Source organism: Lithobates pipiens, unplaced genomic scaffold (genome assembly GCF_037356315.1).
Source record: "Lithobates pipiens isolate NorthernLeopardFrog02 unplaced genomic scaffold, aLitPip1_a1.2 Scaffold_8, whole genome shotgun sequence".
Lineage (NCBI taxonomy): Eukaryota > Metazoa > Chordata > Amphibia > Anura > Ranidae > Lithobates > Lithobates pipiens.
The window spans coordinates 172,810,284-172,834,316 of record NW_027507903.1 but is presented as its reverse complement, the minus strand read 5'-3'; the positions used below and the strand labels follow the sequence as shown (position 1 = coordinate 172,834,316).

General features: G+C 41.4%; 1 protein-coding gene across 4 annotated transcripts in view; it reads left to right on the top strand.

Moving 5' to 3' along the window:
- Positions 1-24,033, top strand: part of RELN (reelin) — a 651,259-nt gene that overhangs the window by 389,366 nt on the left and 237,860 nt on the right. For all 4 annotated transcript variants that reach the window (XM_077471873.1, XM_077471875.1, XM_077471874.1 and 1 more), the window contains exon 21: positions 23,380-23,572. In XM_077471873.1, the coding sequence (XP_077327999.1) occupies positions 23,380-23,572 (193 nt within the window). The remainder of the gene's footprint in view (positions 1-23,379; positions 23,573-24,033) is intronic.

The following is a 24,033-nucleotide window of genomic DNA, read 5'->3' as shown; positions in this document are numbered from 1 at the left end:
TCTGAGATCTTAATTAATTGGAATTAATTTCTATTTGCCATGGTTTAAATTGCCAAAGGCAGTTTATAAAAATAATTTTATTATATTAGTGACACAATTAAAATATTGTATAAACAATTTATTTAATAGCTCAGAATTAAATTGAATTGTAGGATAATGCTCTAAAACTGAAAGATCATAATGGCTTTGTTTCAAATATAAAATGTGCATGTGGATGCAATGATAAGGTTGAATGTTATTAAAAATTGTTTCAAAGGTAATCCACCACATGAAGCAAAAAGCATGGAAATATATGAATAACACTACTGTCATGCGTAAGCTTATAAAGGTGTAACTAATCTAAGAGTCAACTCAATATAAAGTACTTTGCTTGTAAGAGGAATTCAAGTATCAAGAGTCTGCCGAGTCTACACTAAAAGAAATAATGTGGACATTTAGTACTAAGCTGCCAAATATTATGATAGACATTGTAGGTTATTTACGAAAGGCAAATCCACTTTGCACTATAAGTGCACTTGGAAGTGCAGTTGCTTTAAATCTGAGGGGTAGATCTGAAATGAGGGGAAGCTCTGCTTATTTTATCATCCAATCATGTGCAAGCTAAAATGCTGTTTTTTATTTTCCTTGCATGTCCCCCTCGGATTTACAGCAACTGCACTTACAAATGCACTTGTAGTGCAAAGTGGATTTGCCTTTGTAAATAACCCCCATTGAGTGTATAGCAGTTACTTATGAATAGATGTAACACTTGAGTAAGAGGCGCTAGATCTCCTGTTTTAATAACCAGTATTACAAGTGATTGTACAAACTGCTCTGGCAGTGATGAGGCTAGATAAGGAGCATTGGGGGTTATTTACTAAAGGAAAATCCACTTTGCACTGCAAGTGCTCTTGGAAGTAAAGCCGCTGTAGATCCGAGGGGGAAATGCAAGGAAAATAAAAAACAGTACTCACAGCTCATTAAAGTCATTTAGCGTGGCTTGTCTTAAACTGTTTGATTTGTTTAATTTGCTTAACCACTTCCCACCCGGCCAATGCACATATACGGCCGGGTGGGAGCCGTCTACTTCTGATAGGACGTTCAGGAACGTCCTTCAGAAGGAGCGGGATCGCGTGCGCGTGCCCGCGCAGCGGCGCGATCCCGATGTGCTCGTGTCACCCGGACACGGCGCATCTCAGATCGGCAGGAGGGCTCTGTGATTGGCCCTCCTGATCACATGACGGCCATGTCCAATCACGGCCGTCATGTGATGTAAACAAACAGCCGGTTGCTAGGCAATTGGCTCCTCCTCTCCTCACACAGAAGTCATCTCTGAGGAGAGGAGAGCAGATCGCTGCAGCTGGCTGATGATCAGTGAGTATGAGCTGTTTTTTACAGCTTTTTACTCACTGATCATCAGTCTAGTGTAAACACACATCACCACACAGTATAAACACAATGTCCCCACATATGTCCACAAAACATACATTTACCCAAATAATAAAAACACATGTTCCTAATAATAAAAACATGTCCCCACATATGTCCCACTAAAATCACATGTCCCAATGATTATCTGCACACATATGTACGTGATCACCTGCACACATATGTACATGATCATTTGCGTACATATGTCCGTGATCACACAAACCAATTATTATACACATAACGGAATTTTTTTTACCAAAAACATGTAGCAGAATACATTTTGGCTTATATGTATGACAAAATTAGATTTTATTGGATTTCTTTTAAAATAGAAAAAAGAAAATATTGTTTTTTTCCAAATTTCCGCTTTTTTTGCGCTTATATCGCAAAAAATAAAAAACGGAGTCGTGAATAAATAACACCAAAATAAAGCTCTATTTGTGCGAACAAAATGATAAAAATTTCATTTGGGTACAGTGTAGCATGACCACGCAATTGTCACTGAAAGCGCTAGAGCGATGAAAGCTGAAAATTGTGCTGGGAAGGAAGGGGGCGAAAGTGCCCTGTATTGTAATGGTTAATTTAACTTTTATACTTTACTCCAAGTTATTTTGTGGCATTTCTTATTTTTACAAAAAGGATTGCTCATACACCTGAAACATGTCTTGGACCTAATATGCCGGTTCTTATCACCAAAACCTCCGACCGACAAGTCCCATTTTGCATAAGATGATGTCTAAAAATGTACTTGCCTTAGAAGCCTGGAAATATATCCATGTTTGACCTTGTTCTTCTCTAGGGATTGTATCAAGATCACTCCAGGTTTCTAGTAAATTGCCAGTAGTTTAATACTTACGGCTTTCCTCTAGCTGTATGTTTGTTTGGTTCTCATTTTTTCATCCCCAACTTTTACATAGATTTATGTGCATAAAACATATCCTCGTAAGGGAACCTCTACAATTTTCATTAGAATAACACAGTGGGGGTTATTAACTAAAGGAAAATCCACTTTGCACTGCAAGTGCACTTGAAAGTGCACTTGGAAGTAAAGTCCTGTAGATCCGAAGGGGACATGCAAGGAAAATTTAAAAACAGCATTTTAGTTTGCACATGATTGGATGATAAAATCAGCAGAACTTCCACTCATTTCAGATCTACCCCTTAGATTTAGAGCAACTGCACTTCCAAGTGCACTTTCAGTGCAAAGTGGATTTGCCTTTCGTAAATAACCCCCAGTGTCTCATAAATCACTGTGCTTCTTTCTATGTTTCCACTACAAATGGAAAGACTAGAGAGATAGGAGTTACTTCCACATTGTAATAATAACAATTGTTTAAAAATAAAAAGACCCCCATGATTCCTAAGAAACCTAATGTTTACTCATGTGTTAGATTTGAAATAGAATATAGTGTCTGCCTTTGTTTTTTATACTCTTAAATGGTCATTTATGGCATATTTTCAGTCACTTAGCGATTATTGTAAGTAAATTTAACATTCTTTTAGTGTTTTTACTTGCATATGCTGAAATAATTTTGGAATCATATTTCATGTATATAGGTTCTCCTTTTAGAATCAGTTTTGTTTGTCAGACACTGCAGTCAGTATCCTTACTGAAATATTGCTGCAAGAAAGTTAATTACAGCATACTGTTCTCGGTGAAAGCCTTTTGACAGTACTGTGTTAATGATAGAGGAACAGTACAGCATAAGCTTATTAAAAAGCCCTACAAGAACAGTTTACAGTATATGTGTTAAAATGGTTTCCCCTGATACATCACATATTTAAAAATTACAAATAAGAACAAAGGGCTTGAGCAAATAAAGATAAATAATTGAAGCAGTTTCATGAGATAAATATAATGCAAGGCCTGCCTTTTTCATTTTCTTATGATTAATTGATCAATTTTTATGTACGTGAGAACACAAAATAACATGTTCTTTTTTCACCTTATTTTAGGTGAATACTGTCTAAAATGAATTGTAAAACATGTGTTGTTTTGCACTTCTCATAATGCTGATAGCACTCTGCACAGGTTGTATAATACCATATTTTTTTAATACAAAAGCCTATCAGGCTCTGCTGTATGCACATTTGCTGACAGAAAGAGGGGTAAGACAGATGACCTCATCAGTTTGCTACCGCTGTTTATTTGTCTAATTACAGATACGGGTCAGATTGGTGTCAAACTGTACTGCCACCAATATAGCTGCGCTATCTGGCAGGGCAGTTTAACCTCCCTGGCGGTATGATTATTTCGGATTTTAGGTGCTGAAAGCGGTACCATTATTTTGCATGAAAATTTGGCGTTTTATATTGTAGTCCTGTAATTCTTAGCAATAACTCACTTAAATCTGTCCAAACCAGAGTCTAGCAGACATCCGGGTATGATAAAGTTTGAAAAATGAAATCATAAATTATAATATAATAAATAATTATAAATATTTGTACCAAATAATAATATAACAATAATAAAAATTATGTTATTATTGTAATCAAAACAAAAACACAGAAATTTGCTCAGTTGCAGAATTGTCACTGTCATTACTTTTCAGTATTTGATGACGGATCTCCCCACAAATCGCTATCACTCAATTCTGCGAGTGATTCTAATTTATAATCGCTGTTTTCTAGCTGGTCTAAAATCATTTTTGATGTAAAGAGACAGTTTTGGTTGCTATGGACAATCTCCAGTTTCCAGGCATAAAGAACAGTTTTCATAATATAAAACTGCATGCAGGACACTGGGCAGACCACTAGGGACAAAGGGGATGTGAAATAATTACATACAGCAATGTAATCTGTAAGATTACATTATACTGTATGTATACTGTGTGTTTCACTTTTTGAATTTGGCGCCGATCTCCGCCCCTGTGCGTCGCAATGCTCGCAGGGCACGGAGATCGGCGATGTGATGAATCGAGCGAGACACGGCTCACTCTTACAGCGGGGGGACATCGCTGGATCCAGGGGAAAAGGTAAGTAAGCGTCCTCCTGGATCCAGCGATGCGGTCCCGAGTCTGGCTCGGGGTTACCGCTTTTGGCATAAAAATTCCACCCCGAGCCAGACTCGGGAACACCGTCAGGGGGGTTAAATCTCCGGACTGGCTGCGTACATATTTAAAATCCTTTTGTAGATAAAACATACATGCGTTTCATTTGCATGTTTTATACGTGTTCAGCTGTTTTCCTGGAGGTAAACTAAAGGGATTATAGGGAGATTTAAGGCAGTATTAAACCCCAAAACAAGCATTTATTATATTGCAACTTACCAATTCTTAGATTTGATGGGTGTATTTTAGGTTGTCTTTTTTTCTACAGTATTTTCATCTGGAAATCCAGCCAATAAGTTGGTTGTTTTTCAACAGAAAAGTTTTCTTGCTGTTACAGGGATGAGACAGAGGGGTTTATTTACTAAAGGCAAATATACTTTGCACTACAATTGCACTTGGAAGTGCAGTTGCTATAGATCTGAGTGGGACATGCAAGGAAAATAAAAAACCGAGCTTCACCTCATTTCAGATCTTCCCCTCAGATCTAAAGCGATTGCAATTCCAAGTGCAGTTGTAGTGCAAAATGGATTTGCCTTTAGTAAATCAACCTTTCGAGCATTTAACACTGGCAGTTTTTACTTATGTTAAACATTCCCCCCCCCCCCCCAAAAAAAAACTGCTTATTATGAAGTATTAGCTGGGGTTTAGCATACAACATAATAATAGAAAATTAATTCATTGAACATAGATATAAAAAATTGACAATATAACATTAAAAACCATTGGTATTGGCTTTCAGCAGAATAAGCCACATATAATAAGTGTACTGGTCCCTATTAGTGCTTGAATATGGCAGGCCGACATTTCGTTTTCGCTTCCTCAGGACCTCAAGGGATTCTGCTTGAGAAAGGAGAAACAATCATATTTGAAATATGGACAGTGGGCACAAATATACATAACAAAGGTGAAATGTCTGCTAACAGACATAAATAGGTGATGCATGGAGGTAGAACAACAAAGCTCTCATATGTATGACATGCCCCACGCCATCTCAGAGTGCCCAGATCACATCAAGAATCACATAAATACCCAAAGGGATCAGTCAAAAATCGACGTAATATAGAGAGGTATATATATATACTTACTATTAAAAAACCAAAAATACCCTTGGATAAAAATGGAATAAATAAAAAATATATAGAAATCCTAAATTCAGCATATACCGTATTTGTCGGCGTATACTGTAACACGCGCTGGCGTATAACACGCACCCCAAGTTTAGGAGGGAAAAAAAAACTTTTAGGAAGGAAGTTTAAGGAAAAAAACTTACATTTAAATGCCCATCAATGCAGCCTTATCAGTGTCATTTGCAGCCTTGCATTGCAGCACTGTCAGTCATTTGCAGCCTTGTCAGTCATTTGCAGCCTTCCATTGCAGCCTTCCATTGCAGCCTTGTCAGTCATTTTCAGCTTTCCATTTAGCCTTGTCAGTCATTTGCAGCCTTTCATTTAGCCTTGTCAATCATTTGCAGCCTTGTCAGTCATTTGCAGTCTTGTCAGCGTCTTTGCCATTTAAAAATGGCGCCGCCGAGATACAGAGCAGATGTCCTGTGTATCTCGGCGGTGCTCGGTAGTTCTCGGCTGTTCTCTGTGGTTTTTGGGTATTTACGGCCACACTCGCCCGTTCTCGGCTATTTTCGGCCACACTCGGCCACTCTCGGCGGCTTTCAGCTTTCCGAAAGCCGCCGAGAATGGCCGAGTGCAGCTGAAAATAGCCGAGAACGCCCGAAGTTAGCCAAGAACGGCTGAGTGCAGCCAAAAATACCCAAAAGCCGCAGAGAACGGCAGAAAGGTTTAGAAACAGCGGGGGGTTGGCGTATAACATGCACCCCCGATTTCCATCTGATTTTAGCGGGAAAAAAGTGTGCGTTATACGCCGATAAATACGGTACTCACTTGGCTACGGAGATGTAAAGTTTCAAGGTCAAGCCTAGCGGCTATAAATATAGCAGACTGGTGGATTACAATGATTGTGGGCTAAAATGAAGCAAGAAAGACTATACATCATTGTGTATAGCTAGAAAAACACTATGAAGTATATCATTAGATAATGAATAGAGGTTACCTCAAAAAAGAAATGGTGAGGCCTCAGGACATATGCTGGAAAAATATCTCACTAAGATATAATGGGTGACCAGCTCAGAAAGAATACAGCACAATTTAAGGCATCCACAGGGAAAACCAAATATATTAATACATAGTAAATAAAAGTGTGCCTAAATACAGACTCAAACAAGGTCTACTGGTCAAAATATTCCAGGGCCCTATGCTGATAAGGCAAAACACTTCTTTAACCACTTGCTTACTGGGCACTTAAACCCCCCTCCTGCCCAGACCAATTTTCAGCTTTCAGCGCTGATGCACTTTGAATGACAATTGCGCGGCCATACAACACTGTACCCAAATGAAATTTTTATCATTTTTTTCCCACAAATAAAGCTTTCTTTTGGTGGTATTTAATTACAGCTGGGAGTTTTATTTTTTGCTAAACAAACAAAAAAAGATGCAAAATAAAAAAATCATGTTTAATAGTTTGTTATAAAATTTTGCAAACAGGTCATTTTTCTCCTTCATTGAAATGCGCTGATGAGGCGGCACTGGTGGGCACTGATGGGCGGCACTGGTGGGCACTAATAGGCACAGTTAAGGCGACACTAATAGGCACAGTTAAGGCGACACTAATAGGCACAGATAAGGTGGCACCGATAGGCACAGACAAGGCAGTACTGATGGGCACAGATAAGGCGGCACTGATGGGCACTGATAGGTGGCATGGATGGGTGGCACTAAGGGGCACTGATAGGTACCACTGATGGATGGGACTGATGGGCAATGATAGGTGGCTCTGATAGGTGGCTCTGCTGGGCACTGATGGGCGGCACTGATGGGCACTGATGGGCACTGATATGTGGCACTGAGGTGCAGCAATGTTGTTGAGGCAGATTGTGGGCACTGATAGGTGGCACTTTGGGCACTGATAGGTGGCACTGTGGGTACTGATGTATGGCACTGTGGGCACTGATGTATGGCACTGTGGGCACTGATGTATGGCACTGCTGGGTGGCATTATGGGCACTGATGGGTGGCACTGCTGGGTGGCACTTTATTAATGCTCTGGGGGTTACTGGCAGGTGATCGGCTTTTATTTTCTCTCCCCGCGCTGTCAGCGCGAGGAGAAGAAAAATAGCCGATTACCGGCTCTGTTTTGTCACATGATCAGCTGTCATTGGCTGACAGCTGATCACGTGGTAAGGGGTCGGGATGGACCCCTTGCTCGGATTGGTGATCAGGCGAGCCTCATTGACTCGCCGATCACAGAGCGCGCCGCGCAGGCCGCTCGTGCACGGGACGACGTCAATAGACGTAGTCCCGGCAAAGGAGGTCCGCGCTGTAGCCGTCATTAGGCTATAGCGCGGATCTCAAGAGGTTAAGAAAATAGCCTATTGCTCCACATAAAGAGTCTGAAAAAAACAGATATCTAAAGTTAATTCCAGAGTGACCACAAATCATTAAAACATCGGTGAAGGACAATCAAGTGTCCTAAACAGCCATATAGAATTATTATCACAGACCTGTCACCAGAAGTCCAGCAGAGTACCACCGCTATGGTAAACAACAATAGCAGTGAGCTATTTATAGTGTGTACCTTCTTGAAATTTTAATGGGGAGCTATTTTTTTGGTGCGGTATTCAAAACCGTATCAAAGATGCAGCATGCAGGACTTTTCAAAATGCACCGCACCCAGAGCGCAATGGTGTGAAGAGTCCCATAGGATTTAAAGAAAGACCTTTTTTCTTGCGTTTTTCTTTCAAGGTGAAAATGCAATAAAAACCAGTGTGAAAGGGCCCTAAGTTCCTCTAGTTTACCATGTTGAAAAAAGATTGTTTACAGAAAGGGCAGTTTCACATTGGCAGTGCCCGGGAGTCGGTTGTAAAGCACAGCTATTTTTAGCAGCGCTTTTCGGGCGTGAGCAGGACACTTTTAATCCCCGCAAGTGGCCGAAAAAGGGTTCAAATCGTTTGCAAAGTGGCACTGATCATTGATTTCAATGGGCAGGGGCACTGTAGGAGCAGTGTATACACTGCTCCTACAGCACCTCAAAGATTCTGCTTGCAGGACTTTTTTTTTGCGTACTGCCAGCACACCACTCCAATCTGAAAGCACTCAGGCTTTCACACTGGAGTGAGAGGAGAGGTGCCTTACAGGCACTTTGCAGGCTATAGTGCCTGTAAAGTGCCTTGGTGTGAAAGTTGCCTAAGGCTGGGTTCACACTGGTACGACAAAACGCTCCGACATTGGGAGCTCATGTCGCATGACGTGTGAAAATCAATGTTTCCCTATGGGAGCCGTCTTAACTGGTCCGACACAAGTCAGTCAGTCCGACTTTGAAAATGCTCCCTGCACTACTTTGGTCTGACTTTGATCCTACTTCAGCCCATTGAATATCACTGAAGTCGGATCACCGTCCTAACTGATCCAACTTTGGCATGCGACTTGTGCTCTAATGATCTTGAAGGGGAACTCCACGGCAAAGTCCCCCCAAAGTACATACCGGACCCTTATCCGAGCACACAGCCTGGCAGGTCAGGAAAGTGGGTGGGGATGAGCGAGCGCCCCCCTCCTGAACCATACTGGTCCGCATACCCTCAACACCCCCCCACCCCAAAGCACCTTGTCCCCATATTGATCAGGACAAGGGCCTCTTCCCGACAACCCTGGCCGTTGTTTGCCAGGGTCTGCGGGCAGAGATCTTATCGGAATCTGAAAGCCCCCTTTAACAAGGGGGTCCCCAGATTCTGAGATTCTGGCCTCCCACCCTATGTGAATGAGTACAGGGTACATTGTACCCCTACCCATTCACCTAAAATAAAACACATTACTCATATTTTTAAAGTAATTTATTAAGGCAGCTCGTCTTTTCCAATCTCTTCTCCCCTCTCCGGCTCTTCTGACTCCTCCGCTAATGTCTTCTGCCTCTGCAGGTTATTCTCCCCTCTCCAGGTCTTCTCCGCTTTCTCTCGGGTTCTTCTCCCTCTGTCCGTTGTCTTCTGCCTCTGCCGGGTCTTCTCTGCGCTCTTTTTCTGGATCTTCTCCGCTGTCTTCTGCCTCTGCCTCTGTTCTTCTTCACTTCTTCAGATGTTGACTCAACGCTCTCTCCCACTCTAATGCTAGGGTTAGGGTTATCGGGAAGAGGCCCTTGTTCTCATCAATATATCAAAGGGCCCCCCTGCCCCCAAAGCACCCACCCCCCATGTTGAGGGCATGCTACCTGGTACGGTTCAGGCATGGTTCAGGTTCCTGGCCTGCCAGGCTGTGTATGGGTTGTAATGGATGATAAGGGTCTGGTATGGATTTTGGGGGGGACCCTAGACCATTTTTTCGGCATGGGTGCTCCCCTTAAAATCCATACCAGTACCTGGTATGCTCCTTGAGTGGGAACCCATGTCGTTTCTTTTTTTTAACATTTTGTGTGTAGTTTCCCCTAAAGATTCATACCAGACACAGTGCCTGGTATTGTTTGGGATCAAAGTTAGATCCCTGTTCATTGAAGTTGCACTTCAATTCGCAGGGCAAATTCGGATGCAAAGTGCTACAACTGTCGTGTCCAGTGTGAACCTGGCCTAAAGGATATAAGGGAAAATTTACAAACAAGATGAATCAGAGCAATGACTCATCACTTATGAGATGAGTTTAAGATTCATTGAGAGACCTGATTGAAAGGGAACTATTTCTGCTGTGGTCTTTTTCATGTATTAACCCATGAATGCCTCATGTTACAATATTGGAACAGCAATGATGCGGTTGTTATTTATAACCTACTGCTCTAGGTAACATATGAATTTAATGCACAAATTAAAAAATATCAACCTCATGAATAAATGGGTTTAAATGCTACATTGAAAAACAGATAGAAATATATCTGTTTTAAAACTTGACAAAAAAATGATTATAGTTTCCCTTTAAAAATAAGGCATTACTGTAAAATTACATAGATAACAGGGAGTTTTATAGTTAAACTTTTTAGGCATAAAAAAACTTTTGGATTATTCAGTTCTCTTTCAATCCCCGCTAGAAAACCCCAGCTGGGGATCAGGAGCCTGGCCAGGATTAAGATCTAATTATGAGATGTTTCAGTTTTATTATACATGTTATAAAGCCATCAGTATTGGGAACAAGCGATGATTAATATGTAATTTTGTATAATATAGCTTTTTCAAATGAAATGTGGAGATATAATATTTTTTACATTAAAGTAAATAAAGTCTAGCAGTGGTCTTGCAATAGTACTAACACCCAAATAAATGAAATAACTTAAAATTTGTATTCTGATAACTGTATGCTGTTGTACATGTAAAGGTTGGCGCCAATATATTGATTCCTTTTTATATTTAACATGCATTTTACATGTGCATGGAAATGCTGTCCAATCAAGCTGTCCAGTGAAAGTGACAGGGATTGGGACAAACTACCAAGGGTGCTTACCTTTTATGCACATGGTTTCAGTCTTTAAAAACAATATACTTTTCTACAATTTCTTAACCATATGAGTACCAGCCTATATTATATACCCCCAATACTTTTCAGTTTTTTACAGTTTTGATAGTTTTTTTACAGGTAGAAACACTGTGATAGTTTGATAATTACTTTGTTATGCAATAGTGTACCCAAGTTAATTATTATTTTTTTAGACATATGGAGCTGAACCCCTTTGCACCTAAGGGTAAAACAAATTTTAATGCCTATGGACAATTTTGCAACTTTGACATGTGTTAGTAAAACCGTACATATCATTACAACTATTTTGTGCATACAGGTGGATAATACCTTGTTTTTATCAGGACAAATTGGACTTTCATTTGGTGGTACAGTGAGGGAAAAAAGTATTTGATCCCCTGCTGATTTTGTACATCTGCCCACTGACAAAGCAATGATCAGTCTATAATTTTAATTGTAGGTTCATTTGAACAGGGAGAGACAGAATAACAACAAAAATATATAGAAAACCGCATTTGAAAAAAGTTATAAATTGATTTGCATTTTAAGGAGTGAAATAAGTATTTGATCTCCTCTCAATCAGCAAGATTTCTGGCTCCCAGGTGCTTTATATACAGGTAACGAGCAGAGATTAGGAGCACTTAAAGGGAGTCCTAATCTCAACTTGTTACCTATATAAAAGACACCTATCCACAGAAGCAATCAGTCAATCAGATTCCAATCTCTCAACCATGGCCAAGACCAAAGAGCTGTGCAAGGATGTCAGGGACAAGATTGTAGACCTACACAAGGCTGGAATGGGCTACAAGAGCATCGCCAAGCATCTTGGTGAGAGGGTGACAACGGTTGGTGAGATTATTCACATATGGAAGAAACACAAAATACTGTCCATCTTCCTTGGTCTGGGGCTCCATGCAAGATCTCACCTCATGGAGTTTCAGTGATCATGAGAATGGTGCGGAATCAGCCCAAAACTACATAGGAGAATCTTGTCAATGATCTCAAGGCAACTTGGACCATAGTCACCAAGAAAACAATTGGTAAAACACTAGGCTGCGAAGGACTGACTGCAGCGCCCGCACGCTCAAGAAAGCACATGTACAGGCCCATCTGAAGTTTGCTAATGAACAGCTGAATGATTCAGAAATATATATATAGCCAGTGCCACTACCTGAAAGAATATCATGTGCCACATCCGATACTGAAAGAAACAACAAAGAAAAAATCCCCTATAGGGTGGACTTTTAAGGCACATGATAGTAATTCTCCAAAAAAAGTAAATTCAAAGGTGAGCGTTAAATCATTTATTCAAAAAATATATAAGAAAAACAGGTATATGCATATTAAAAACATGAAGTGTTTGAACATCTCTCAATGAATGGGTACAAGATATGAGTACACATTATGATCAGAAAAGGTTTTTTTTTTCACACCCAACACGTTTCAGAGATTGTAGCTTCCTCCTTCTTCAGGGGTAAGAATATAAAAAACCAGATGCTCAAACAGTGTGTACAGTCACACTTCAGTTAGTCTAAAACCATGTGTTGGGACAAGGACACTCAAAGGTCTTCACTCAAAGGGTCCCGAGGGAACATAAGTTAATGGAGAGGTCTATGCCCATCGGCTGGCAGAGAAACTGTAGAATACTAAAGTGGTAAATACCCTTCCGCCACCAGGGGGGTAACAAATGAAACGCAACAAGGCAAGGAAAGCCAAAAGGCACACTGGGGTCGGAAAAGATGAGAGAACCCTTGGTGAGAGAATACTATTGTGCGTCCGCTCGTCTCGTCATCTGTCCATGAAATGGAGAAGATGCGTCTGTTACCCCCCTGGTGGCGGAAGGGTATTTACCACCTTAGTATTCTACAGTTCCTCTGCCGGCCGATGGGTATAGACCTCTCCATCGACTTATGTTCCCTGGGGACCCTTTGAGTGAAGACCTTTGAGTGTCCTTGTCCCATTACATGGTTTTAGACTAACTGAAGTGTGACTGTACACACTGTTTGAGCATCCGTTTTTTTATATATATATTCTTACCCCTAAAGAAGGAGGAAACTACAATTTCCGAAACACGTTGGGTGTGAAGAAAAAAAAAAAAACCCTTTTCTGATCATAATGTGTACTGATGTCTTGTACCCATTCATTGAGAGATGTTCAAACACTTCATGTTTTTAACCACTTGCCGCCCGCCCTATAGGGAATTGACGGCGGCAAAGTGGTTTCATAATCCTAACCGGACGTCATATGACGTGATTAGGATTATGAGCCGCTGCGCGCCCCCGGGGGCGCGCATCGCGGCGATCGTTGTTGCGGGGTGTCAGTCTGACACCCGGCAACTACGATCTCGGTAAAGAGTCTCCGACGGAGACTCTTTACCATGTGATCAGCCGTGTCCAATCACGGCTGATCACAGTGTAAATGGGAAGAGCCGGTGATCGGCTTTCCCTCACTCGCGTCTGTCAGACGCGAGTAGAGGAGAGCCGATCGGCTGGTCCTCTGACAGGGGGGGTCTGTGCTGATCGATTATCAGCACAGCCCCCCCGAGGATGCCCACACTGGACCACCAGGGACACCACTAGACCACCAGGGAAAAGGTAATAAAATCCATAATCCTCCCTAGACCACCAGGGATGCCAGTCAGCACAATGGGTGCCAATCAGTGCCCATAATGGATGCCAATCAGTGCCCACAATGGGCATCACTGATTGGCATGCATTATTGTTTGGCACTGATTGGCATCCATTACTATAACACCGATGCCGCCTATGAGTGCCCACCTGTGCCGCCTATGAGTGCCCACCTGTGCCGGCTGAGTGCCCACCTGTGCCGCCTATGAGTGCCCACCTGTGCCGCCTATCCATGCCCACCTGTGCCGCCTATCCATGCCCACCTGTGCCGCCTATCCATGCCCACCTGTGCCGCCTATCCATGCCCATCCGTGCCGCCCATCCGTGCCAGCTATCAGTGCCAATTTGTGCCACCTATCAGTGTCCATCCGTGTCGCCCATCCGTGTCGCCCATCCATGTCGCCCATCAGTGCCGCCTATCAGTGCCACTTCATTGGTGCCACATTGGTGCCCATCAGTGCCACCTTATCAGTGCCCATCAGTGTAGCCCCATCAGTGCCCATCAGTGAAGGAGAAAACGTACTTATTTACAAAGTTTTGAAACTGAAACAAAAAAAAACATTTTTTTTTCAAAATTTTCGGTATTTTTTTATTTGTAGCGCAAAAAATAAAAACCGTAGAGGTGATCAAATACCACCAAAAGAAAGCTCTATTTGTGGGAAAAAAATGATAAAAATTTAATTTGGGTACAGTGTAGCATGACCGCGCAATTGTCATTCAAAGTGCGACAGCGCTGAAAGCTCAAAATTGGTCTGGGCAGGAAGGTGTTTAACCACTTGCCGACCGCCGCACGCCGATGTACGTCGGCAGAATGGCACGGGCAGGCATAAGGGCTTACATGTACGTCCTTGCCTGCCCGCCGGTCGGGGGCCCGATCGGGCCCCCGCCCGGTGCCTGCGGCGGTCGGTATTCGTTCGGGAGCGATCCCGGACGAGGGGACGGCCATTCATTCATGGCCACCCCCTCGCGATCGCTCCCGGCGAATGAAAATGTCCGGTGACATCACTTCCTCTCCTGTAATGTAAACACAGGAGAGGAAGTGATGTATTCTCTCCTCCGTGTCGGTAGTTTTCGTTCCGGCACCGAGGAGAGAGGTTCGGTGAGTTGCACCAACACACCCCACATACAGTAGAACATGCCAGGCACACTCACACCCCCCCTTTACCCCCCGATCACCCCCCAATTACCCCTGCCCCCCCAGTCACAGTGACACCAATTGCTTTTTTTTTTTTTTTTTTTTGCATTGGTGTCATTTGTGACTGTAGTAACTGTTAGGGCAGTTAGGGTTAGCCCCCTTTAGTTCTAATGTGCCCCCCTAACCCCCCCAATAAAGGTTTAACCCCGTGATCACCCCCCGTCGCCAGTGTCACTAAGGCTGGGTTCACATTGCAGCGGTTTATGAGAACGAATGTGATTCGCACCGCACTGCAGTGCAAATCACATCCGATCTCTGTGCGATTCGAGTTCAGCCATACAGATAGTATGGCTGAATTCGTGTCGCACCCGCCGCAAATTCGCACGGGACCCTTTTTTTGGCCCGCAGCAGAATCGGATCGCATGGGTGTTCACACCATGCGATCCGAGTTTGCAGATCGCACTGCGATATGCGAACTGATCTGGGGGTGTCATTAACATTTCACTGACACTCCCAGCAGTTCGCATAGGGCAGTGTGAACTGCCGCCGGGAGGCATGTGATGCGGGAACCCGCCGCGGATTCGTGGCGTTCCCGCATCGCTCCAGTGTGAACCCAGCCTAATAAGCGATCGTTTTTCTGATCACTGTATTAGTGTCACAGGTGACGCTAGTTAGGCAGGTAGGTATTTAGGTTCGCCGCAGCTTTTTATAGCGCCAGGGACCCCCATATACTACCGCATAAAGCCCCCTGATTGCCCCCTAGTTAACCCTTTCACCAGTGATCACCATATAACTGTTACAGGTGACGCTGGTTGGTTAGTTATTTTTTTTATAGTTTCAGGGCACCCGCCATTTATTACCTAGTCTCACTAGTGTACCCCTAAATTTAGGGGTGTCTACTTTCCAAAATGGGGTCATTTGGGGGGGGTTTGTGCCATCTTGGCATTTTATGGCCTTCAAAACTGTAACGCCCTTAGAAAGCCTGAAGGCGGTGCTTGGTTTTCGGGGCCCCGTACGCGGCTAGGCTCCCAAAAAGTCCCACATATGTGGTATCCCCGTACTCAGGAGAAGCAGCAGAATTTATTTTGGGGTGTCATTTCACATATGCCCATGGCATGCGTGAGCAATATATCATTTAGTGACAACTTTGTGAAAAAAAAAAAGTTTGTAATTTTCCCGCAACTTGTGGCAAAATATAAAATATTCCATGGACTCAACATGCCTCTCAGCAAATAGCTTGGGGTGTCTACTTTCTAAAATGGGGTCATTTGGGGGGGTTTTGTGCCATCTTGGCATTTTATGGCCTTCAAAACTGTAATAGGTAGTGAGGAGTGAAGTCAAATATTTACGCCCTTAGAAAACCTGAAGGCGGTTCTTGGCTTTCGGGGCCCCGTACGCGGCTAGGCTCCCAAAAAGTCCCACATATGTGGTATCCCCGTACTCAGGAGAAGCAGCAGAATTTATTTTGGGGTGTCATTTCACATATGCCCATAGCATGTGTGAGCAATATATCATTTAGTGACAACTTTGTGTAAAAAAAAAAAAAAAAAATTTTTTTGTCATTATTCAATCGCTTGAGGCAAAAAAATAAAATATTCAATGGGCTCAACATGCCACTTATCAATTTCCTTAGGGTGTCTACTTTCCAAAATGGGGTCATTTGGGGGGGTTTTGTACTGCCCTGCCATTTTAGCACCTCAAGAAATGAGATAGGCAGTCGTAAACTAAAAGCTGCGTAAATTCCAGAAAACGTACCTTAGTTTGTAGATGTGACAACTTTTGCGCAAACCAATAAATATACAATTATTGACTTTTTTTTTACCAAAGACATGTGGCTGAATACATTTTGGCCTAAATGTATGACTAAAATTGAGTTTATTGGATTTTTCTAATAACAAAAAGTAGAAAATATCTTTTTTTTTCAAAATTTGCGGTCTTTTTACGTTTATATCGCAAAAAATAAAAATCGCAGAGGCAATCAAATACCATCAAAAGAAAGCTCTATTTGTGGGAAGAAAAGGACGCAAATTTTGTTTGGGTACAACATTGCATGACCGCGCAATTACCAGTTAAAGCAGCGCAGTGCCAAATTGTAAAAAGACCTCTGGTCATTTACCAGCAAAATGGTCCGGTCTGAAGGTGGTTAAGTGCCCTGTATTGAAGTGGTTAATATGCATATGCCTGTTTTTCTTATGTATTTTTGTAATAAATGATTTAAAGCTCACTTTTGAATTAACTTTTTTGGAGAATTCATATTCTGTGCCTTAAAAGTCCACCTTATAGGGGATTTTTTCTTTGTTGGTTCTTGCTGAATGATTCAGAGGAGAACTGGGTGAAAGTGTTATGGTCAGATGAGACCAAAATTGAGCTCTTTGGCAGCAACTCAACTTGCTGTGTTTGGAGGAGGAGAAATGCTGCTATGAACCCAAGAACACCAACCCCACCGTCAAACATGGAGGTGGAACATGGAGGTGGAAATTATGCTTCAGGGTTTTTTCTGCTAAGGGGACAGGATAACTTCACTACATCAAAGTGCCGATGGACAGGGCCATGTACCGTCAAATCTTGAGTGAGAACCTCCTTCCCTCAGCCAGAGCATTGAAAATGGATCATGGATGGGTATTCCAGCATGACAATGACCCAAAACACACAGCCAAGGCAACAAAGGAGTGGCTCAAGAAGGTTTTGGAGTGGCCTAGCCAGTCTCCAGACCTTAATCCCATAGAAAATATGTGGAGGGAGCTGAAGGTTCAAGTTACCTCAAAACCTTAATGACTTGGAGAGGATCTGCAAGGAGGAGTGGGACAAAAACCCTCCTGAAATGTGTGCAAACCTGGTGACAAATTATAAGATACTTCTGTCCTCTGTACCAACAAGGGTTTTGCCACCAAGTACTAAGTCATTGTTTGCAAAGGAGTCAAATACTTATTTCACTTATTAAAATGACAATCTATTTGAAATTGTTTGAAATTACCTTTTCTGTATTTTTTATTGTTCTCGCACTGTTAAAATAAACCTACGCTTAAATTATAGACTGATCATTTCTTTTTCAGTGGACAAACTTACAAAACCAGTGGGGGATTAAATACTGTTTCTTCTCACTGTAAATGGCAATATCTCCTGTTTATTTTTTTTAATCAAAGAAAAAATGGCCCAAAATAGTTGACAAATATATATTTTTTTACATTTAGCTGTATGTTTCTTGTTACTACCATAAACTACCACCAGAGAACAACTCAAAATAAATTCTCATGCTCCTGACATGTATCAAATAAAAATGCCAGGACAATACAAACACCCCCATCTTTTTGAAAATAGACACCCAAAGGGATCTAATTTTTGCCACAATATTTTAAGGAAATGAATAAACATGCTGGTATTGAGATGGGTAAAACATGGAGCTGGCTAATGATGCAGTAGTTTCAGCATCTACATATATCATACACAAAGGGTGAAGGGTTAATATTCAGATGTGCAGGAACGGAGGTGAGGGATTAATCTATAGGTCTCTAGAGACAGGAAGGAGATCAGATGTACAGGTGAGGAGGGGAAAATAAAAGGGTTAAAAACAATCCCACAATCAAACCAACCTTACCCTGTATATACTGCTGTTTTGTTCTGGAACTAATGAAGTTACACTCAAAAATGAGTACCTTGAAGAAAATTACAAAACTGCAATAAATATTAGAACAGGCAGATAGCGGGCAGAGTCGCCGGCGACAGCTGAAGCTCCGCATCTCTCTGGACTCCTTGGCTGACAAAGAAACCCGCAAGGCATGGTAAACTGAAAATAATTTTACCATAAGCTTCCTCAGTGACCCTGGCATTTATAAAATGCTCTTTGGTGCCACCCGAGGTAAAAATGAACTAGATTGCCAAGGATACACAGTCAAGAGGCCCCTGTAAAATGGCACAGCCTCCTTCCTCAGACACAGGCATATTTTGTGTTGATAAGCAACTGCAGTTTCCTCAGGGTGCCTATAATGACTCTGACTGTGAATACAGCCCCACCTCACAAGAAAAGCAAACAGATTCCCTACATTCAAATATTTTGAGACAAATAGAATAAATCTTACAGAAAGCCTTAAAGCAGACCTCAGGCTATATAACTGAAAGTCTCACAAAAGCAATCTGTGAATTAGGCCAGTGCACTTCTGATCTAGAAATCAGAGTGGATGACATGGAAACTAATGTACTGTGCCATGATAATGAATTAGAGACTCTTAATGAAGAAAACCTTATTCTGCAAACACGCTTAGAGGACTTTGAAAATAGAGCAAGTCGATCAAATCTTCATATAGGAGGAATACCTGAGACTATTGTTGACCTTCATTCTACTATGACCACACTTTTCCAAGAACTACTACTGTCAATCCTGATCGATCGTTTGGAGATGGATAGGGTTCACAGAGCTTTAACACCACACAAACTGATTGCAAAATTCCACTTCTGTCGCACCAAAGAACAACTCATGGCTGCAGCTAGAGGAAAACATTCCCTCATTTTTCAAGACCATGCTTATCAGCTTTTTGCTGACCTTTCCCCAATTACTGTGGCTAAACGACATGCACTGAAACCCTTACTTCATAATCCACAGCAATGCCAGATCCCTTGTCAATGGGGGTTCCTGTTTTCTATCTGCTTTACCCATCAAGGTGTAAAACATTCCTGTAGATCCTCAGATGAACTACAAAACACTCTACAAGATATACACCTTATGGAAAAAAGATCTTCAACTAGCCCTCATTGACTCACAACATCCATCTCCCCTCAAGAATCCTCCAAATCTGAAAAAGATAGAGGCCGATAAAATTCCTCTTATGCCGCGTACACACGATCAGACTATCCGGCGGACTTGGTCTGGCGGACCAGAGTCCGCCGGACAATCCGCCCGTGTGTGGGCTCCGGCTGACTTTTTCTTTCCAAAAGTCTGGCGGACTTAGAAAGAAGTTTTGACTCAAAATTGTTAGCCGGACTCGGCAATCCACCCATCTGTGTGCTAGTCCAGCAGACTTTTGAAATGAAAGGACTTGCCCACACACGGAGAAAAGTCTGTTCATTTTGAATGCGACTCCAGGTAGACGGGACTAGCGAAGGAGGTCAATGTCGCTGCCTCCATTGACGAGATTGACACCTCGCTGGCCCCATCACCTGGTATGGACTTAAAGGGGAAGCCCTATGCCAAAAAAACGGCGTGGGGGTCCCCCCCAGGGTCCATATTAGACCCTTATCCGAGCACGCAGCCCGGTCAGGAAAGGGGGTGGGGACAAGCGAGCGCCCACCCCCCTCCTGAGCCGTACCAGGCCGCGTGCCCTCAACATGGGGGGGTGCTTTGGGGAAGGGGGGCACCCCCATATTGAGGGCACGCGGCCTGGTACAGCCGCGTGCCCTCAACAAAGCACCTTGTCCCCATGTTGATGAGGACAAGGGCCTCTTCCCGACAACCCTGGCCGTTGGTTGTCGGAGTCTGCAGGCAGGGGGCTTATCGGAATCTGGGAGCCCCGGATGTCAGAATTGTGAAATATGCTCCAAATTATTCCCCGTTTTCACATCTTCATACTTGGTTGGATTGCCCAGTAGCAAAAATATCTGGAAAAATGTATTTCTTATGATTTCAACACTGTTTGAAATCCCTATCAATCTTGCATCTACAATAGCACTTTAAACTTAAAACCAGCCAATTCAAACTCTTATTACAGATCACTACAGCTGCAAAACAAACAATTGCCAAAGCTTGGAAATCCCCGTTCTTAATAATTGCTGAAACTAAAAATAGAATCAATCAAGCAATGATCTATGCCAAAACAGAGGCTATAACTTGAGATAAAATATCCAACTTTGAGAATATATGGAATGCTTCCATACTAAGACCTTGGTAATCTTGATTTATACTTCCATTCTCTGCATTCATGGTATATGTTTATTACCATGTACTACCCCGGGGACCCCTACTATCTCTCATTTCTTTCTTCCCTATCTACTTTTTCTCCTACCTAAGATTAATTTTTCTTTTATCTTATTTCTCTCTTCTACATTTTCCCCCTATTCTCTCTCTTTTCTTTCAATTTACTCTTTATATAGTTCTGGCAGCAGAACTTTTATTTCCTTGGTTATCATTATACCAATTGTGCATAGTTCCAATATGTAGTATTAGATTTTAGATTCCATAATAAATTATTATTTTTTTTATTTAAAAACTATACTATTGTTGATAAATAAGACCTTTTTTTTATCTGAGATCATCTTATATTAACCTTTTCTAAGATGGTTTTATCCTCTCTTATACAATGTATGACACAATCTTTTGAGTAGTTAGATCCATGCTACAATTGTTTTAGTTCAACTACTTTTAGTTTATGTTGGAACTACAACTCAATATTTTTACCATATATGTGATCTTTTCTTTTGCTGCCACCATGTGTACGTATGTATACTAATTGTTAAAATTCAATATACAAATTTGACAAGTACAGGCAGATGGCTATAAGCAATCTTCTTTTTTCTTTGTTGTTTAGCTTAACCACTTCCCACCCGGCCAATGTACATATACGACCGGGTGGGAGCCACCTCCTTCTGACTGGACGTTCAGGAACGTCCTTCAGAAGGAGGGGGATCGTGCGCGCGTGTGCCTGCGCAGCGGCGCGATCCCGATGCGCTCATGTCACCCGGACACGGCGCATCTCGGATCGGCAGGAGGGCTCTGTGATTGGCCCTCCTGATCACATGATGGCTGTGTCCAATCACGGCCGTCATGTGATGTAAACAAACAGCCGGTTGCTAGGCAATCGGCTCTCCTCTCGTCACAGGGAAGTCGTCGCTGAGGAGAGGAGAGCAGATTGCTGCAGCCGGCTGGTGATCAGTGAGTATGAGCTGTTTTTACAGCTTTTTACTCACTGATCACTAGTCTAGTATAAACCTACAGTGTAATCACACATGTCACCACAATACACGTCACCACACATGTCCCCAAAACACACATGTCCCCAAATAATAAAAAGACATGTCCCCAAATAAAAAAAACACATGTCCCTCACATATGTCCCACTAAAATCACATGTTCCAATGATTATCTGCACACATATATACGTGATCACCTGCACACATATGTACATGATCATTTGCGTACATATGTCCGTGATCACACAAACCAATTATTATACACTTAACGGATTTTTTTTTTACCAAAAACATGTAGCAGAATACATTTTGGCTTAAATTTATGACAAAATTTGATTTTATTGGATTTCTTTTAAAATAGAAAATATTGTTTTTCTTTTAAAATAGAAAATATATATTTTTTTCCAAATTTCCGTTTTTTTTTACGCTTATATCGCAAAAAATAAGAAACAGAGTCATGAATAAATACCTCCAAAATAAAGCTCTATTTGTGCGAACAAAATGATAAAAATTTCATTTGGGTATAGTGTAGCATGACTGCGCAATTGTCATTGAAAGTGCGAGAGCGATGAAAGCTGAAAATTGGGCTGGGAAGGAAGGGGGTGAAAGTGCCCTGTATTGTAGTGGTTAAAGACAAAAACGAGACTGCAAACAAGTATAATTTCTGTTATAATATTGTTAAATGCTGGGTCAACTCAGTAAAGAATAGCTGAGTTATTATAAATGTAATTAATTGTATTACTGTCAGAAGAGCTGAACAATTAGAACAGATTACAAGATTCTTTCTATATTATCGATAGCAACTCAGAAAATATGCCTTCATAATTATCAAACTTATTCACTTCCAAAATCCATTGACTGAATGTAGGAGGCACCATTTTTTGGCACATTTCCAAGAATAAAAGCTTTGGCCACAAGGATTCTATAATGCCTTATTATTAGTTAATCAATTTTGGATCCATTTTTATTTTACTTTAGTCTTTTCATGTCTTTCTAGTTTTTAAACTTCTATTTTTTATCTTTTTTACTATGCATATTTAATCTGGGTTTAAAATAAACATGACAAATTTCCCACACAACTTTGGCATAATAAAAAACACAGCGTATTAGCTTGCCTTACAGCTCAATTTGTCTGATAGAAGTATGTACAGGCATACCCCACTTTTAAGTACACAATGGGGTTTATTTAATAAAGCTGGAAAGTGCAAAATAAGGCTCACTTCTGCATAAAAACCAATGATCTTCTAACCCCAGCTTGTTCAATTAAGCTTTGGTTATAAAACCTGGAAGCTCATTGGTTTCTATGCAGAAGTGAGCCTGATTTTTCACTTTACAGCTTTAGTAAATAATCCCCATTGTGTACTTAAAAGTGGGGTATGCCTGTATGCAGCACCACAGCTTAGCTTTAAATACATATGTAAATGTGAACTTCCAACAAACCCTAAAATTACTAATTTTCTAAAATCATAATCTAAATGTAAAAGTATTTTTAGGTAAACCAAGGAGGAATACTCTAATGTTTGCCATCAGTGTAGAAGCCCATGAGGACAGCTGTGTGAAGAATCACATTTGTAACTAGTGGGAGTAGCGTTTTAACTCCTAGTAGACTGGCTTGTCAAGGAAGTAGAATTGCATGTGCAGTTGCTTCTCTTATATTTGTATGTGGAATATAAATGTTATAAATTCACACTGTATTCTTCAGTCACAATAATCCGTGTTTATGATGTTCCATTCGTATTTTTAATTTATTTATATTGTATTATCAGTTTCACAGGCGACTCAAAGCAATCCTCAAGTACCCGCTATGTGGAAACCCAGTCCATGCAGATTGGAGCATCTTATATGATACAGTTTAACTTGGTAATGGGATGCGGAGAGCGGTTTACACCACATATGGACAATCAAGTGATGTTAGAGTATTCAACTAACCATGGACTCACTTGGCACTTAGTGCAAGAGGTATGACTATTTACTGTAGGGTGTAGAAATGACCATATATTCCAGAGGAACATGCATAGAGTCCCTAAAAACAAATATTTTACATGGTTTTGTACTTTTATTGTTCTGTGTATTCTGTTGCACTATTAACAGTGCCACCGTATTTACGATAATCACTTGATCACAGTTCATACATTCATGTCTACGTCTAATGAATCCAACAATATAACAATCAGCAAAATAGTTGTGTTCATTTATAGACATTGTCGTAAGCATTGAGTATTCATATCATTTGCTAGGCATTGCTTACTACTTCTGAGATGGGATTTTGAGTTTTAATTATGTGCAGTTATGGCTTTTAATTTTCTTCTCACTTTGTTTAAGCTCCTATTTATTATACATGAGCCTCATCTAATCATTGTGTGTGTTCATATGGCTGAGCACAATGGCATTCCTGTTTTACAGAACTGTATCATTAGTAC